The sequence below is a fragment of the Ischnura elegans genome, chromosome X, assembly GCF_921293095.1.
Source record: "Ischnura elegans chromosome X, ioIscEleg1.1, whole genome shotgun sequence".
NCBI lineage: Eukaryota > Metazoa > Arthropoda > Insecta > Odonata > Coenagrionidae > Ischnura > Ischnura elegans.
In genome coordinates, this window is record NC_060259.1 from 97,824,684 (window position 1) to 97,842,248 (window position 17,565).

General features: G+C 39.6%; 1 protein-coding gene across 1 annotated transcript; it reads right to left on the reverse strand.

Moving 5' to 3' along the window:
- Positions 1-1,880: 1,880 nt before the first annotated feature.
- LOC124171466 (formin-like protein 20) lies at positions 1,881-17,281 on the reverse strand. Its single transcript, XM_046550637.1, has 3 exons — positions 16,724-17,281; positions 3,758-4,861; positions 1,881-3,118 (listed from the first exon to the last, which is right to left on the reverse strand). The coding sequence occupies exons 1-2, from the start codon at positions 17,196-17,198 to the stop codon at positions 3,768-3,770; spliced, it is 1,569 nt and encodes a 522-aa protein (XP_046406593.1). The 5' UTR covers positions 17,199-17,281; the 3' UTR covers positions 1,881-3,118; positions 3,758-3,767.
- Between the last annotated feature and the right edge of the window lie 284 nt (positions 17,282-17,565).

Consider the following 17,565-nt stretch of genomic DNA (forward strand, 5'->3'; position numbering starts at 1 on the left):
TAAGATCTGCAATAGATGAATAAAATACATATTTAGGGAATCACGAGTGGTTTTATTTGGATTCAATTTCCACCAGTTGTATGGTATACGTCTTAGCTTCCATTATTACTTATTTTGAAGTTATCGTTTGGATAGATTGATTGGTGAGCCAATCTCCGCCACCTCCGCACACTTTGCTTATTACGTCAGGCTTTGTTGTCAAGACACAAAAATTGAACTTTTCCGCTTTATGCTTGCTACTTCGGAGTGATGGAGCGAAATTCAATATTTTTGTCTCGATACAGCATTTCCCCTAATTGTTTCCCCCAGCAAAAAAGGCAATTTTGAAGGAAGATACCCTCATGCTGTAATGAAATGTACTTGCTCAGTAAATCTCAAATGAAAGGGAAATATAAGCAATGCCCACCTTTCCATCCCACCAACTGCTCAGTGTCCAGAAAAAGGACGGCTGCAAAAAGGTAAGTCGCGGCAGTAATTCTCATTGCACTGTATTAGCAAGGGCGGTCTGGCGGCAGGTGTGCTGGTCGGCGATCGCAGATGGCCCCGAGCTTAGCCCCCCCCCCCTCAACGTTTGCTTCAGAAGCGTGTATGGAAGGCACGATAAAAAAAGACTCAGATTACTTACAATTATAAAATTTGAGCGTATTCAGTGTGAAAAGATCATATCAATAATTAATTAAAATAAAGGTGTCAGATGAATAAAGAGAACCTGATACGTTTTTGAAAGGGTTATTCGAAATGGTATACATATCAGACGTTTTTCTCAGATTTCAGTTTACTTTCAAGGAACAAGTTCAGTAAATAGACAACAGAAACATGATACGTTGTTTTAAATTAAATAAGCTGTGAAATCATCATTTTTTACAGTATTTTTCTTACGAAATTTTATGTAGTTTTTAAGAGCCAGAATAGCGTCAAAATCAAATCGCGGGCATGCAATTTCCTAAAATTTTCGAGAAGTGAACGCCCGAAGTAAGGAGGGCCCATGACGGCTCCAACCGAGGGCCCCCAATCACCCCACACCGCCCCTGCCTATTAGTTTTTCGAATGCGAGGCTCAAGTATTTCATCCAGAAGAATATAGTTCTTCATTCGGTGCTTAAATGCTTTTCCTGTACACTTACCGATCAGCGGTGAGTAGCTCGTCGAAAATAATCTTGACATCGAGGGCTGCCTTCAGCATCCAGCAAAGATGGGCGTTTTTCTTCGTTCCCTAATCTAGCTAATCTCTCTTGTCAAGCGAATTTCCCCTGATTTGGGAATGCACTTTGCACTTCCCGGACCAATTTAGGTCCATATAAAAGGACCCCAACTGCTCCTTTATTCGCAGAGAAAATACTTTCCCTGGAGTCATTTATACACTGCACGTTTCAGTGATTGAAACCAGATTGATTAAAACCAAATTTTTATAATAGGTATTGACTGTTATGCCGATGTTATTAGTTCTACCCCTCAAAATCATCTCTAGTTAAATTATGAAAATACAATTTTAAAGGAATTCTGATTATAATAAAAAAAAGAATGGAAAACCAAGCAATTAGGAGCGATAGAATTAAATTACAGCCTTAAAAGGCTTCCTGAATTTCTATTAAGAAGATGAAATTGTGAATTGATATTTACTGGATATACTGAGTTAAAAGACGGTTTGGGATTTTGAACACTTAAAAAACTAGGTATTTTTAATAAAAATTCATCCAGGTATTTGAAACTGGGTAACAATGAATATAGGGCATTTATTATTTTATCTAACACTCTCTATTCTTCCATTATTGCCATCATTATTTTTTCTATTTAAAGTAATGAGTATCATCATTCATGATGTTCTCATGTGATCACGAAGCAGAAGACAGGACAAAAGGAAACATTAACGAGAAAAAAGTGCATTTTATATGTTTATTTTGCTCCCAAAAGTAATACAAACTATCAAACGCTAAAACTAAGAGAAAATATCCTAAATTACTTGGTGAAATTAACACAATATCAGTCGGTAAGAAATTACAAGAAAATTAAAATCACAACAGTACATGGCCAAATGTCATGGCAAAATACTCAAACTTCACAATAGCGATTTCAGAAAAAAACAAGTTTAAATTAAAATACACAATTTTATCACTACAATTCGGTTTGAAGAGGAATGTTATGTGGAAAAGTAGACTTTTACCCAAATTATCTTAGAAGAACTGGAACTATATGAAGATCCTGATTTTATATTAGAAGAATATAAAATAACTGAAATATATAATGGGCAACATGCTTTCCGAGTGAATTTAAAATTATGAATTAAAAAGCCTGATCAATTGTTACTGCTACAGAATTTGTAGCTGAAAATATATGTAAGTATAGTTATCACTAAATAAACAGATACAGTTCCCCTTCTCTCTCATGGCTATTATTTCATGTTTGCAAATATTGGGAAAAACATTTTCAGTGGAATATGGCATTTTATGGGTACGTTACACATCGTTAAATTTCAGTGAGACGAGACAAAATTAAATTATGAAAACTAGAAAATACACATTAATGTTCGGAATCTTACACTGCATATGCTGCACTTCACTCCACTTTACACTACACTTCATGAAAATACATGATTATTTTGCTAGAAATAATCTTTTTCGAATATCCATATGAAAGCACGTGGCAGGTTATGGAAAGTCATTCAGTCATAAAATTGTTCAGTTCAATTTCACAATTATACTTCAAGCCTTGGAAAACATTGGAAAGTAGAAAATGGAATAGTTTGAATCTAATTAATCATTTGCTACATATCAGGAACATTACATAAAAACTGCAGTTAATACTTCAAAATTCAATTCTGCTCCGCAAATGCAAGTTGCCAAAGTTAAAAGAACATCTAATTCTAATCAAAAATACAATGAATTCAAAATGGAGGAGTGATATGTAAACGGGAGCAATTTGAAATGAAGACCTCCACTTCCATAAACATGGGTATTAGTAAAATGGGTTCTAGATAGTAATGAAATCATCAGCTTGTAACTCAAATCATTTTGCCTGCTGGATTGGCGATGAAAACACGCACACGTAGGATCCCAACGGTGACAGAATATGGTCCTGCAGTCATGTTCTTCATTTTTCTTTGGTGTCACAGCTGGTCTTGACTGTGAAGTAGAGAAAAAAATATTAAATAACATGTGTATAATTTCCACAGTTTACATGTTTGCATCATATTCAATATATCTTATTATTGAATTCCTATTAAATTTAATGACAACAAGTTGACTATGGAGATTTGTTGAGCAATTGACTTATTAATTATCATGAGCAATTAAGAAGTTATGTTGAGCGTAAAACCACCGAGAGTAAAATAGCTTTAAAAGTAGCTGTTTGATTGTTCAGTAATTGTAAGATAATTAGTATGAAGGTAAATACTGCTGCACAAAAATTGATAAAACAATATGCTACGCATCCAGGCTATGGAAAGTCATTCATCAATTCATCTGACTGCGTTCAATGCGCTTAGGATAAAAAGGTGAAAATAATCCATCACGTCGGAACTGAACTTAAAATTTTCCACATAAATAAGGTATTAATCAGGTCAACATAATTCAGAACGAGATTAACTCGGTCCAAGAAGACTTCACTAAGACCTTTTTAAGTAATTTAAACTAGGCCGTTTTGTCCTCCTAGATGAACTTTTTCTCGGTCGGAATTATTTCGAGTAATTAAATTGCGAACATGGAATCCCTCGTTTAAATGATCCCCGAGAGTGAGTATTCGCTCTGAGAGCTAGAACCTACCGTCTCGCCTCTACATCTCGTACATGGTGCGGTCCCTTCCACGGCGAAGCTCCGCCACGGCGCACTCGAGACATTCCGGGTCGGCAGCAGCCCAATCGCCATCCATTGGAGGCAGCACCCCTGGGATGGGGTAGGCGTGAGCCATCACGGATCGAACGTTCAGCCTGGCATCGGGTAGGCGACCCTCTCGACGGGGTGGTGGCGGCGGTGGTGGTGGCAGAACCACTGGCTGGAAGCGGCGCTGCGGAGTCGTTGGCGCCCTGGGCTGAGCCCTCGGGCCGAAAGAGATTCCGCCAGGGATCTGCCAGTAGTTCTGGCCGAAGAAAGGTCCGGGCAGTGGACCACTTATCTGGATAGCTGGTCCTCCGAACTGGATGGCGGGACCTCCCACTTGGATGGAGCGGTTGATCTGCACGTTGGGGGGTCCGAAGCGGAACATGTCGGGGAGTCGAGGTGCGGGTGGTGGGGGGCAGCAGTTGGGCCCGCAACGGCGGCGCTGAGGGAAGGTGGGTGGGACAGGGCGAAAAGCGCCGAGCATTGGTGTCTCGCTCCTAGCACGGCCCTGAGGCAACAGCTGGCGACCCTCAGCCGGGCGAGGAGCCGCGGCCGCACCCGCCGGCGGCTCCATGGGTGCGGTCACGTAGCGCGGCACGTCTCTCACGGTTGCCGAGGCAGCAGTGCTCGCGGCTGCAGCGCCCTCGGCTGCCTTCGGGGCCTCCTTGACGGTTCCTGTATCGCTCTCTTCGCCCGCGGAGGAATCCTCGCCCTCCGTATCCGGCGGTCCAGCATCATTGGCCATCTCGGCACATTCATCATCGGGCGACAGAGGGAAGTTGTCGCTCCCGTCGTCTTCTGCAGTTGCCACTGTCTCGCTCGAATGGAGGGACAGATTAGAATCAGAATCATCGTCGTCGTCGTTTCCGGGAATGCCCACTACTCGCGACAGGTTCCATGGTGTGCCCATCGGTGGATTTGCGCTCACGTTGCTCCGCAAGGCAGACTGAATCCCGCTGATGATCCCACGGGCAATCCTGGCCTTCAAGGGTCCTGGGACCTGTTCCTCGGCTTGCACCTCAATGGCCACGGTGATCTTCCCAGCTGGCGCTGAAAAAGAACTGGAGTCAGACATGGTAGCGAAATCGACTTGTCCGGTCCGCTGCTTCTTCCAGAATGAGCTTCTGGTGAGGTGCAGCGGGCGCCTCCACGACTACCTCCACACCCCTCCCCTCCCACCTATTTCACCCCCCCCCCCCCAGCGATTGGATGCGCGCGCGTCTGCCGCGAGACATACACGGCTTCGCGTTTAGTCGAAGACGCGGAAGCGATAAAGTTAAAATTAGAACCACATTGCGGGCGTGTTAAGAAGTCTGCTTAAGACAGCTGAGTCACAATGCTTGAGAACAATTTTCTAACCAAATTAGGACTGAGAAATTAAACCCTTCCAATACGACGGAATTTCTTAGAATTCTCTAGAACGCTCCATAACTGGTGATTGAAAATTTAGGGGCTAACTAACTCGGCGGATAAAGTCAACGTCGAAAAACTATAGCGATGATTAGTCTAATAACATATTGTAAAAATATTATGGGATAATTTAAGATTTCGATATTATTTATATTTTGCGAATTTCCATTCATGAATTTAAATCTAAAAAAATGAAGTGGACGATCAACTTACTATGAAAACAGTTCACGACACTTATTAATGAAAATAAATCTATAATAATGCGTTAGGTGTTTCAGATGCGTGTAAAAACTGTTCGCAAACCTTCAAAAATGAATATAAAATAACAATATGGAGTATAAATTATGTTTATGTTTTGCGATATGAAAACGTTAGTGTAAAATATGGAAAATGAGTTCTTAATATTCCATACTGTAGCTGAGCATAATTGTTTTCCCCCATTAGCACTAGAACTACGGCAGAATACATAATGACTTTTTTTTCTTTTCACCTATTTTTGTCACAATTATTTTTAAATGTCGGCCTTTGTTTTCATCAAAAGAGACTTTGTACTTTTGCTAAGTGTGACCTACTTAGGCGTTCGTATCGGTTTCTGTGCGACAATGCACCGTTACCGGTGGTTAGCGTTTCGAGTATTTTAACCCTTCATACCCCTTTGTTATTTCAAAATGGAATTAGAGAATGATTACAACTCGGATACGAGTACAAGAAAACAAAATGGAACAAAACGTTCACATCGGAGAATATTGACGGACGATCAGAAGTAAGGCAGAGGATGTTGGTAAATATTGCTCGGTAGTCTTTCACATTATTATGGGCCGAAGAATGACTTTTTTGTGGACCAAATTTGCCCTATGCGGGAAAGTTTTCTACTTATATCGGAATATCAGATTCGATTTTTTTTCAAAATCGGGTAATATGAACTACTGCCGCCCGAGCACTACAGTTTATAATTTTTCGGAAATTCAGGCTGATTTTGAAGAGAAAAAGCTGAGGAGAAAAAATTACCGCAAATGAGCCCATTTCCTAAATACGTAATGATGATGGGAACTTCAAGCATATGACTTATATACACTGAGTTAAAAGTTTATCTAAGGAACTTTACGGCTTTGCGATGGGTGAGAATGGTCAACGAATTTCAGGCTGCGTGTGGCATCCCTTAAAATTTTTCCTTTTGGAAGCCGAATTAGTGGTGACTACCAATTTTCTAAAAATTATACCTTTTTCAAAGTCGCAGTGTCACTTGAGAGGAAAAATTCTCACAATGAAGCCTAAGCAATTTTTAATTTATTTAATAAAAAAAGATGTGTTCTCTTGTTTCAAGGTTTTAATCATTCTCGCTCTGTGTCCCGTAAGCGATTAGCGGCAGTGTTAGCGTATATAGAGAGACTATTTGGTTATTTAGTGGGATGGGTGGTATCAATATAGAGACGATGATCATGACCGTTTCCCAAGCCAAGAGTTGGTGCGCTTCTTACCTGAAGATAACAGTATTTTCAAGTGACGGCCTCATCACAATTCCAGCACTCCTTACAATTGATGTTCTCATTTCAACAGAAAGTCATTATCACCATTTATAACATTTTCTTTCACCTAAAGATTCGCATGTTACCTACACCTTCCCCTTTAGTACCAGCAAGATCACATTTCTTGTCATTTGTTTTAGAATTTTTAAATATAATCTCGAAATCGATTTGTCAGGTGTAACACAATTCTGGTTCCTACTTTGTATATTTTTAAATAATATAGAATAACCACAAGACTCGTCGACTGGAGTGCTAGATTTTACACACCCATGAAAAGTTCACAAACTTTGCTTTGAAATCTTTTGTTGAGTCATTAACATATTTAAGACTCTTGTGTAACTGAAATTTTAAGTGTGGTTCATGCTTGTTACCTATGAGCCATGACAAGAAGTTAGAGAAATGAATCTAATAAAAAGATAGAAAGACACGCGTGAGCTGTGCATTTTTTTTTAATTCTCGATATTAATTGACAAAATACTTTTAACTATTCAACACATACCTATGCAATTTGTACGGCAAAATATACAATTATTTCGAAATATACTATTGTTTAGGCCTCATTATGGGAATTATTTCCCTCTGAAGAATTGGTGAGAAATTTAAAAAGGGATAATATGTGATAAAGTTAATAATTTCCCGCTAATTCGGCTTCTAAAAATGTTTAGTGATGCCGCACGCAGCCTGACATTTTGGTTGGCATGCGGGTTAGCTTAACTCAAAATTAGTTGACCTTTCTCTCACATCGCAAAGCCATAGAATTCCCAAGATAAACTTTTAACTCCTCATACATAATACACAACAGTGTAATCATCATTAGTTATTTAGAAAATGGGCTTGTTTGCAGTAAGTTCTTCTCCAAAGGTTTTTGACCCCAAATTCAGCGTTTCAATTTTCGGATAAAAATAATGAGAAATTGCCGGATACTTCAGAGTATTAAACCTGTGTTAAGTCCGGATTAGATGCTGTTGACCAAATGGGCCGTCAGAGCTTGACCTTGACCAAAACATGCATTCTGTAATTTTGCAGATATCTGTAATCTTCGGTCATTGCATGGGTATCGGTCGTATGGGCACGGGATCGTAAGAGCAACTTAATCTGTATTCACGCAATCATTTTGAGAACCCTCGAAAAAGCACTGGTTAGCGAGAATGACTCTGTCCAAAGAATGGGCAAGTATCTTACAATTCCCGCCAGGTGCCAAAAAATGGAGAAATATCAAGGTTGTATAACATGTAATCTTAAATTTGTGGGCCGCAGAAAATTTGATTGTGGCACTTGTAAAACTGATGCAAGGTGTAATGCGTTTCATACATGCCATTTAAGAAGTTATTTCGATGCTAAATGCGGAATAATAATTATTGTTTCGCTTGCCACGAACGATTTGGAACTTTCTTTCGTTAATCAGTTCCTATACTTGTATGTAACTTGTATAGTTTACCACAAACGAAATATTTTTCAGATTATTCCTCCATTTTCACCCCAAAATGACATGATAGTAATCAACACAAAAAGGAAATATCATATCTCAAGAATAAAAAATGGCTATATTTTTGGGTGTGGGGATAGGTAATAATTACCCTTATCGCTGGTATCAGTATGCGAGAATATCCGCTGTTCCACCGCGAAATAACCTTTCATGAATGTTTGCGGCGGAAAAGTTGTTTTTTAACCCGATTTAAAAAAAACTTAAAAAAAAAACGTTTCACTAAGTGGGATGTGAAAATTAAATTACATGCCTAGTTGAATTTATGTACAGAGGGCACAGGATTTTCAAGAAAATTTATGTAATTCATTATTACATCAAAAATGTATTGCATTAAATTTCTCACCATGGGTCTGGATATAAGCTTAATATGCTGCAAACATTATTTTCATGAGAAATTTACCACACGTCGGAACATCGATGTAGAAATCTAAATTTTTGTCGTCATTAATAATTGTCTCGCATTGGAAATATTTGTCACTGAAGACGTTTGATACGTGACTGAAGAACCTTAAACTTCGCTTAATTTGAATGAATTCTCCATAAAGTTTTGGCTTTCAGTTTATTGATATATCCCCGTAAACAGCACACATTGTCCTTTGAAAACGGAGGTAGTAACAGATGAGAAAATATTGGTCTTCCAACATCTAGGCCAAACTTACTGCTACGAAGATGAGACTCGATCTTCGAGCTTGACCTTGCCACGAGCCGGACGATTATGTTGGATACCAAGATATATTTGAGATAGCTCGAATAATTATAGCATTAGATCATACATATTGCAAGGAAATGTCGTAACTCTTATGTCAATTTTACGGCTTGAGGAATATTTTGTGGACAGCGAGCAGGATGACCGGAAATGCGGCCGCGAATAAAAGCCGGAAAATATTCAGAGAGATAAGGTGATGAGTTTCAGATGCCTTCCTGTTGACCAGCGTCCGTGAGTCATGTCTTAGAATTTGCTATCTGTGTGATTAAAAAGGTCTTTCTCAGAAAACACCTCTCTTTTATCTCCCACGTGCATCTTTATCATCCTCAAAAAATGTGATTACCAATTAATTTTTTCTAAAGCAGTTATCCTTTACTTGACTTCGCTCATGCATAAGCGTAACTATGCAATACGTATTCAATAACAACAATCTATTTTTGCTATTTCTTAAATGCTCCTGCTCCAAGAGAAAAACATTCAGCTATTATCTTTCCAAAGTATTGCCGTGACGATAGTGTAATCGTCTTTCCCTAAGACAGCATTGAGCCTAACTTCACTATAGCCAATATTTCTTTACTCTTCAACATCTCTCTTAAAACTCTCGATTGAATATTTTATTACTTACATGCTCATAAATGACCGATGCAGTCCAAGCACCTAATACTAACTACATGCTTTAAGACGGCTAATTTGTGGGAACGAAATTATATTCTAGGATGTGAAGTTTTTTTCAGAATTCTTGTAAAATTGTTATGCAAAGGCAGCTTGTTCACACGCTGCTATGATGTAGTTTTTCCCTCGTGTGTTGCCCAAGTCATTTTCCTTTTAACCCTTTCTAACCTAGAGCTGTTTCTAGGAGAATTTAAATTTCAAGACTTATCATTTCAACAATACAAAACTTTTCTACTCATTCATAATTATTGTGACAATACATATTTCGCCATTTAACTTGACAGCACAAAAGAGCACGTAGTTTAACTCTTTCTTGAATGGCACTGAAAATGTATACATTTTTGATGTTACTTAAAATTAACATTGGGTTATATTGGGTCACTTAAACTGCACCACTTGTTCTAGTTTTTGAAGGCAGAATTAGTGCTTTTATCTCTAACATTGAAGTTCACTTAGTTTATGCCATAAAAACCTTTTCCATTTCTCGCAACAACGTTTTAATAAAATATAACCACAAAGAAAGCGGGTAAAAAATCCTAAACAGTCAAGCCTCTCCGCAGGGAAATTAAGAATTTGGGGTAACGAAAGAAGTTCAATACTGACGCTACAAGAATGCAGCACGCCATAACTGGCATCGACGGTTAATGGAGGACAAAAATCTTTTCAAATGAGGCGAAGGCTATTAGTTTCAAAATAAAATTTTCCATTTACTTACACGGGGATACCACGAAACTTGCTATGCCTTTTTCGATTCCATATTTTTAATGATATTCGTAATTCCGAACTCTTCTTGGAATTGGTAGTGGTTTCATAGAGTGGAGCTTAGTTTTGTTGAAATTAATAATTTACATGCCGAACGTAATTAAAAAATAGCGATTATTTCCCAACGAGATGTGGTGGTATAGTGGTTAGTGTCGTTACCTTCCAACGTGGAGTCCAGGGTTTGAAGCTTCGTCATAACGATATATTTTGTCGTCTTCTATTTCAACATTTTTTCCCAGCTTCAATTTAATTTCAATTGCAGAAAGCCCAAGGGTCTACCGTCGTCATGAGTTTTAGGTATATATTTAAGCAGTCTTACTCCGAACACGGAGATGGAGGACTACACGAGAAAGGATTGCTGTGTGCTCAAACTTAAATGTTTTGTAAAGCTGATACTGATCAACTTCCAAATCGAAAATGAAAACGACTTTTTGCGAGAGCACTCAACATTACACCTAGGAATTAATAGCCACATGCTCACGAATGTTATAATGAAGAACACTAAGTGAAATATTAATTACCTGATCTCTTAAATGCACTTGTAATTCACATTTCTGAAAAAGAAGTTAACTTACGTAGTATCTAAATAGTAAAAGGATCATTACAAAGTATTATTGCGGTTAAAAAATATATTGTGATAAAAGCTTGTTTATATGAACGGTTTACGAGAAATGTGTGACTTGCTCGCCGCTTTCCAGAATGCACGCCCATCTTCCAGCCAAGAAACGTGTTTTTATAGCCACTATAAACCTATTTATTTCTTTCGCCGAACTGCAATTACCTACTTCAAGAGAACGATGAAAAGAGTTCAGGAGAGGACCAAATTCGAATTCACTCGCTGTTCCACGATAAACTGTTATCACCGAAATGGAACTATATGGTTATCATGCTTCAATGTGTATGACATGCGTCAAAACTTATACAGAGCAGAGGTTTTTCTCCGAAATGTCTTTCAGGCCTGTTTCCTCGACGACATTCCGTGTACGAAAAAGGGGACCAACCCTTTCTAGTGTAGTCTTCCTATCTCCGCGTTCGGAATAAGACTGCTTAAATACCTAAAACCCATGATGAAGAAATAAATCTCCTCCGACCGGGCCTTGCTTCATTTAAAATTAAATTGAAAGGGGGGAAAATTTTGTTATTGAAGGCGGCTAATTTTATTGCCATGATGGAGCTTCGAATCCTGGTGTCCGTGATAAGAGTCGACAACGTTAACCACTATAACACCACGACTCAAAAAAAATAATTACAGCCACACTAAGGTCCATGCAATGGAACCACTACCCATTTCGAGAAGATTAAGGCATTCCAAATATCATAAAAAATGTGACATTGAAAAAGGCATAGCAAAGTACGTGGTCTCCCCTTGTTAAAGATTGTTTCACGATAAGTTTATTTGTGAAATATTTCTTCTGTCGTCACCCACAGTACACAACTTTAGTTTTCACTCCAAGTTTGTTTGGATGAGTGAACGATGAACTCAGTCGGTTTTGAACCCGTGACCACTGAGAGTGGGGTGGCTGTCAGGTCCCATACCTCTCCTGAAATGTTTGAGAGATACAGTGAGTAGTGCACTTCCTCCAAATAAAGCCCCGGAAGTATACCGGAAGTAGGAAGTTTTACTGGCCACAGCCCTGGCAGAGACTAGATGTCGGTGAGAGGCCAGATGCTGTAGCAACTAGGCTAGCTATCGCTAGACTTAAATAGGCAAGCTAGACTTTGGAGCTATAAGAATCCTAGAAAGAAAGACACTTAACAGGTAAGGGTGCGTCCATTAATTACGTGATTAGGTGATTTTGGCGATTTTTGAACCCCCCTCCCCCTCAGTCACTCACTCAGACTGTGATTCAAACAGAAGGTTGGTTTGGATATGTGAGGGTAGAGCCTATACCGAACTAAGCCAAAGGTGCGTGGACCCTAGGAGGCCTCGGTTATCATCAAAGCGCACCGCCCACTGGGCGACGGGGGAACAGACCCTTTTGCTCCACTCCCTCCTATACTCCCCTTCACATCATTCGTTCACCATTATATATATGCAGACTGACGTCACCCGGAACTGGCAACGATATACGTAGTAGTAACCGTAGGTGGGCCCTGAACTAGGGCGGGGAAGGGGGGGGAGGGGCACGTGCCCCGGGCGGTAGATTTCAGGAGGCGACATAATTTGAAAAGTGAATTTCAAATTTTTTGCGTAGTTGCAATTGCGTTACAATGCTAAAAAGTTATTTGTATAAGTGAATGCAGCGTAATAGTATAAATGTTTTTCAATGCAAGTTTAATGTATGCATTAATATGCATGTATTAAAATTGTTTTTCATAAATAAAATTTATTAATAGCACACATTCGGCGCGTAATATCAACCACCGCGTCTCAAAAAAATACTTTACGGAGGTATTCTACAATAAATGTGTGCAAGTGCAGAAAAAGACTCGCACTTGAGAATAACATCTTTTAAGGGAGCGTCCACTAATTGCGTGAGGTGATTTTTGGGTATTTTTAACCCCTCCTCCCTCTTAGTGAGGTATCTTGAGATTTGGCTCCACCCCCCCCTCTAATTTCACGTGAGATTCATCAAACTCCGCATTTCCAGTTTGGATACGATATTCTATGCTTCATTGCGCTGGATTTATTTATATAAAAACAATTTGTTAAATAATTTTTCATATTCAATAAATGAAATATGTTTATAAATATTTCAGATTTGCTAAGAATAGTTTTTAAGATTACCAATATCGTAGTCTAGCATCACAGCTTAAGCAGTTTCTTTCGGGAAAAAATTAAGTTAGGCATGCCAGAACCCCCCTTTAACCCCCACATGAGATAGGGTGAGAATCGGCTGGACCCCTCCCCCCCCCTAAGCGCCTCACGTAATTATGTCCCCTAACACGCAATCCATAGCTTCCGCTTGAGTCGCGCAGCTTCGAGCCACATAAGTCACGAGATAACGGACTTTCAGACAGGAAAGAACGTCGAGTCAGAGATGCCGATTCAATCAATACCCAAACAATTATTTTTATTTATGATTACTTTAGACTAGTATTTAAGATTACTGGGATAGCAAATTTACACTGTTTCTTGCGGATAAAAACTTACGTGATACTTTCCAAGACCCCCCCTCTCCAGTGAGATGGGGTAAGAATCGGCTTGACCCCCACCCCCCTAAACCCCTCGTAATTCATGGATACCTCCTCCTCCTCCATGGATTCCTAATGAGAGGTGAAAAACTTTTACATTCCCAACAAACTCTTTCTCTCTCGCTCAGTAGCTAGGGGCAGTGGGTGCTAGGAAGTGCAAAGCCACTCTCGAGAATAGAAATTAGCTTGGTATGAACGTACGTTATATCAACTTCAAGATGTTAACACTAAAGGTGCGTGCATAAAACGTTACACAAATGTTAAGGGGATTAGTCTGGGACCCGCTAGAAAATCGGAGGCTGCGCGCGCGTTAGTCACTGATTGCTTGAGCATTCGAGAATCTCTATCCGACAGAAGCGATATATTAAGAGAGATATTTTGCCGAACGGACAGGAAATTCATTTTCCCTCAAACCATAAATGAATTAAATAAATGATAGTCGTATTTTGAGCATTTGCTTTTTAAATTAAACGGCTGGTTTCCTAAAACCTTCTGCCACACGCCCCTTTACGCGGCTTTTGGGGTAGTAAATAGATGTGATGAACGTAGCTGTGTAGCAGTCAAAACCTGAAATCAGCATTGAAAACTTAAACATTACCTTTGGGCATAGAAAAAGTTTTCAAATTGAATAGTTCTTTTTATTGAAACTCTTATACTTCCACTTCTTCGTGAGCATTAACTTAAATGGGAATTAAATTACAATCGACAGAAATGAATGTGATCGTTGGCATTATCCAAACAGACCGAACTCAATTCACGTGATCTGGAATTGAATAGGTGATTTTACTCCCTTATTTATTTCAGTAACTTATTTTACTCTTATTTATTTACTTTTGGTGGCGATGCGAGAAGTATATGAATGCCAGTCTAGTCGTGCTTCCGAAATATCACACGGATTTTAGAACAACCGTAATAACAATTGATGATGCTTTTAAGAGGAAGTTATAAAATTATAGCTAAAAACCTAAAAAATATAGAATCAGCTAGAAATTCCTCTTCTTCCACAATATATTTTCCAAAGTATTTACTTTGTCAATTTGCGTTACACTCTTCTCTTGTACATCCGTTTCCCTACTCAAATGTTCCCAAGAAGTTAAAAGTACAATGATTCCAAGTTAATAAATTCGAATTATCTATTGCTTTTCAAATCAACCATACTGTTAATAGCCTCATATTATCGCCTCTACCGTATTATAATTTTCTCTGGTGGTAATAAAAATTTGTAATCAGCGGTTGGGTGAGAATATAATGTTATGCGCGATTCAAGTATTTCACAAAATGTATTGCATTGATATTATGCATTTAGTGTAATTTTATTAAGCAGCATGTACAGGAAATTTACCTGCAAATTCACTTTTTTCATCGACTTTGATGTCGAAAAGAAATCGCAGAAGACAAATTTTGATTGTGGACCATCGCGGAAAGACAATTTTTTCCATTATTTAGGCTATAAATGGTTTCGTGAAATTGTTCAACGGAATTAATGGATAATATCACAAAGATTTAATTGATCACTTTTCAAGTCTGATTGAATGACACAATCCGCCAACTGATTACCACATTCTCCGGACTTATTTTTGTGAATAAAATGAATAAAAAATTCACTACACTTATTAAACGGTAGACATGTTGGATAACTCATGCTGAAAACCACTACTTGGATAATAAGTATAAGACGCTAGAGCCCCCAACATTTTATGCAATATGGGAGCCAATTGAAAGTCGTTCCAAATAAATTTACAATAGTATTAGCTTCTAAAAAATGTCTTCCATTAAGGAATATAAGTATCGTACCACATTTCACTGCTCTGACGCCACTTTAAAAATAGTAATCTTCTGTGAAGTCATTCAGCTTCCCCAAAAAGAAATACATGCCCCTCCTACACTTTATCTACTCAATTATCTGTAAGCACCCGGCATCTGGTAATAATGTTTTTCCTATTTTCCCTTAATATTCTAGGAACAACGCCGCCAAAAATCACTTATCTGCCGACCCTTAGGTCATGTACCTATTCACTGTATGAAATAAGTATCTAAAATACAAATGTAAATATATTAGTTCCATTACACAGTATGCAAGGGTATCAATTATCGCCTAATCTTATGTAGGGAACGGAGGGAATTTCGAATTTAAAAGAATTTGCAAAAATGAGATAAATGAAAAAATTTTCGTCCACTAATCCAAATAAATTGTAGACATCAAGACAATTAATATTTCATCGAGTTATGTGACTCAGCCTGGCAACTAGGTAGAATATTTTATGGGAATATTTTGAATCATACAAACGAATTAAATTGCAATCTAAGATATCTTAAATATTAGTCTCAACTAATAAAAAAGGAATTAAACAAATTGTTTTTTATTCGTTCAACGCAACGAAGCATAGAATATCGTATCTACACTGAAAATACGCATTTTGAGCAATCTCTCGTGAGATTTGAGGGAGGGGGGATGGGGTGGAGCAAACTCTCACGATATCTCGTTGAGGGGGGAGAGTCCAAAATCACCTCACCTCAATGACATTATATATCCCCTAGTCTAGAGGATGGTCCTCCAAGGAGACAATACTAAAATCCAATGCCGTGTCCACAAAAATGTTTCACAAGGTTCACTTGGCTGGAAAGAATATATCTGGCGGGGTGTTCATTTGGAGGGGATACACAGTTGCGCCAACTCCATGGGGTCCGAGCCCCCTCAAAAATTCGTTATGAGTGCGAGGAAAACAGGTGTCAGGCTTGTCAATTTTCTCCGGAGTGTCCAGATATCGAGATTCGAGTTATCAGGGTTCTAATGTTGATCATATGACTCTTCTAAAATGCTTAAAAAACTTAAAACTCACTAGCTGTAAAATTTCCCGGGCCAAGATCCCCGGTTGGGCCCCCCCAATATTTTTCGTAAGTCGGCGTCCCTGGGGGTACATCTCAGACTATTTCTACAAAAATGGGGGAAGAAGGTTGAAATCTTAGTTTCCGCAGTGTCCAAAGGCCGTTTTATACGTGACACGTAATTGCGCTGGTTAGACCTGCAGTAATTTCTCACGATGGGGTGAAATTTCGCGAATGCATGAGCAAATTTAAAATATGGGCTATTTTACCATCTCAGGTCCATGCAATCTCGCATACGTTCTATCAATTCACCGCTTTGCACGAAACAATTTTGACTGCGCCTTCGTACACAAATCAGGCCTAAAAAGCTAGGTAAATGAGGGACTCACCGTGGTCTGCGTGGCCTGCCTCTTCGGCCGAGCGGTGGGTGTACGGAGCGGATCCTCGCCTGGTCCTCCTCCTGCGTACGCGCGGGTCCCTGTTCCTGAACACCAGCAGGTTGGGAAGATCCCACTGCACGGTCCACGAAAGAAGCCGATTCGGAGTTGATACACCGGCCACCCCTCGTCGCGTCTCCTCCCGCTGTTCCATGTTTGGAGTGACCGGGGCGGAACCCTCCACGTTTTGGCCGCCTTCCGACACCGAAGGCTTTCCTTCCTTGGCTCCGCTATTTGGCTGATGCTCTTCAGACTCGGAAGTTCTTGTTGTATCTCCTTTTCCTTCTCTTTCGGCGACGCTGCTTGGTTGATGCTCTTCCGGCACTGCGAGATTCTTGAAAGAATTTTCGAGACCTTCGTCACTGGAAGTAGATGAAGCCTCGGGTTCAGGTGCCACTGACGGCTGAAGATCTTCTTTCCCATTCATGGCTGAAGAATTGTGGTCTGTTAGGTCCGTTAAGACACACTTATTCACTAGGATATATACCTCGTCCTCCCTGCTGCGACCGACTCAACGTGACAGACTGACTGGTTGTGCTCACTGACTGTCGCTTCTCTCTGGCAGTCCTTCTCCCTCCCCAACTTATACCACCCCTCCACTGCTCTCTTCCCCCTCTCTCTCGCTCCCAGCTAGCTCCATCCTGGGATATAAACTTGCTGCCACGGCGGATTTACTCCCGCGTCGCAGGGTGATGTGAGCTAAAGCTTGAGGTCGGTTGGAGCCAAGCACAGCCAGAAAATATGTTATTTCTCCAGTATCGGACTCGTATCTTTGCACTCTCCATCAATTGGGG

Excerpts from the sequence above, each read along its gene's own strand:
- LOC124171466 (XM_046550637.1), bottom strand. The coding sequence starts at position 17,198 with ATGAATGGGAAAGAAGATCTTCAGCCGTCAGTGGCACCTGAACCCGAG. Across the intron at positions 4,862-16,723 it reads GGCAGGCCACGCAGACCACG|CGCCAGCTGGGAAGATCACC; the intron begins GTGAGTCCCTCA and ends GTTCTTTTTCAG.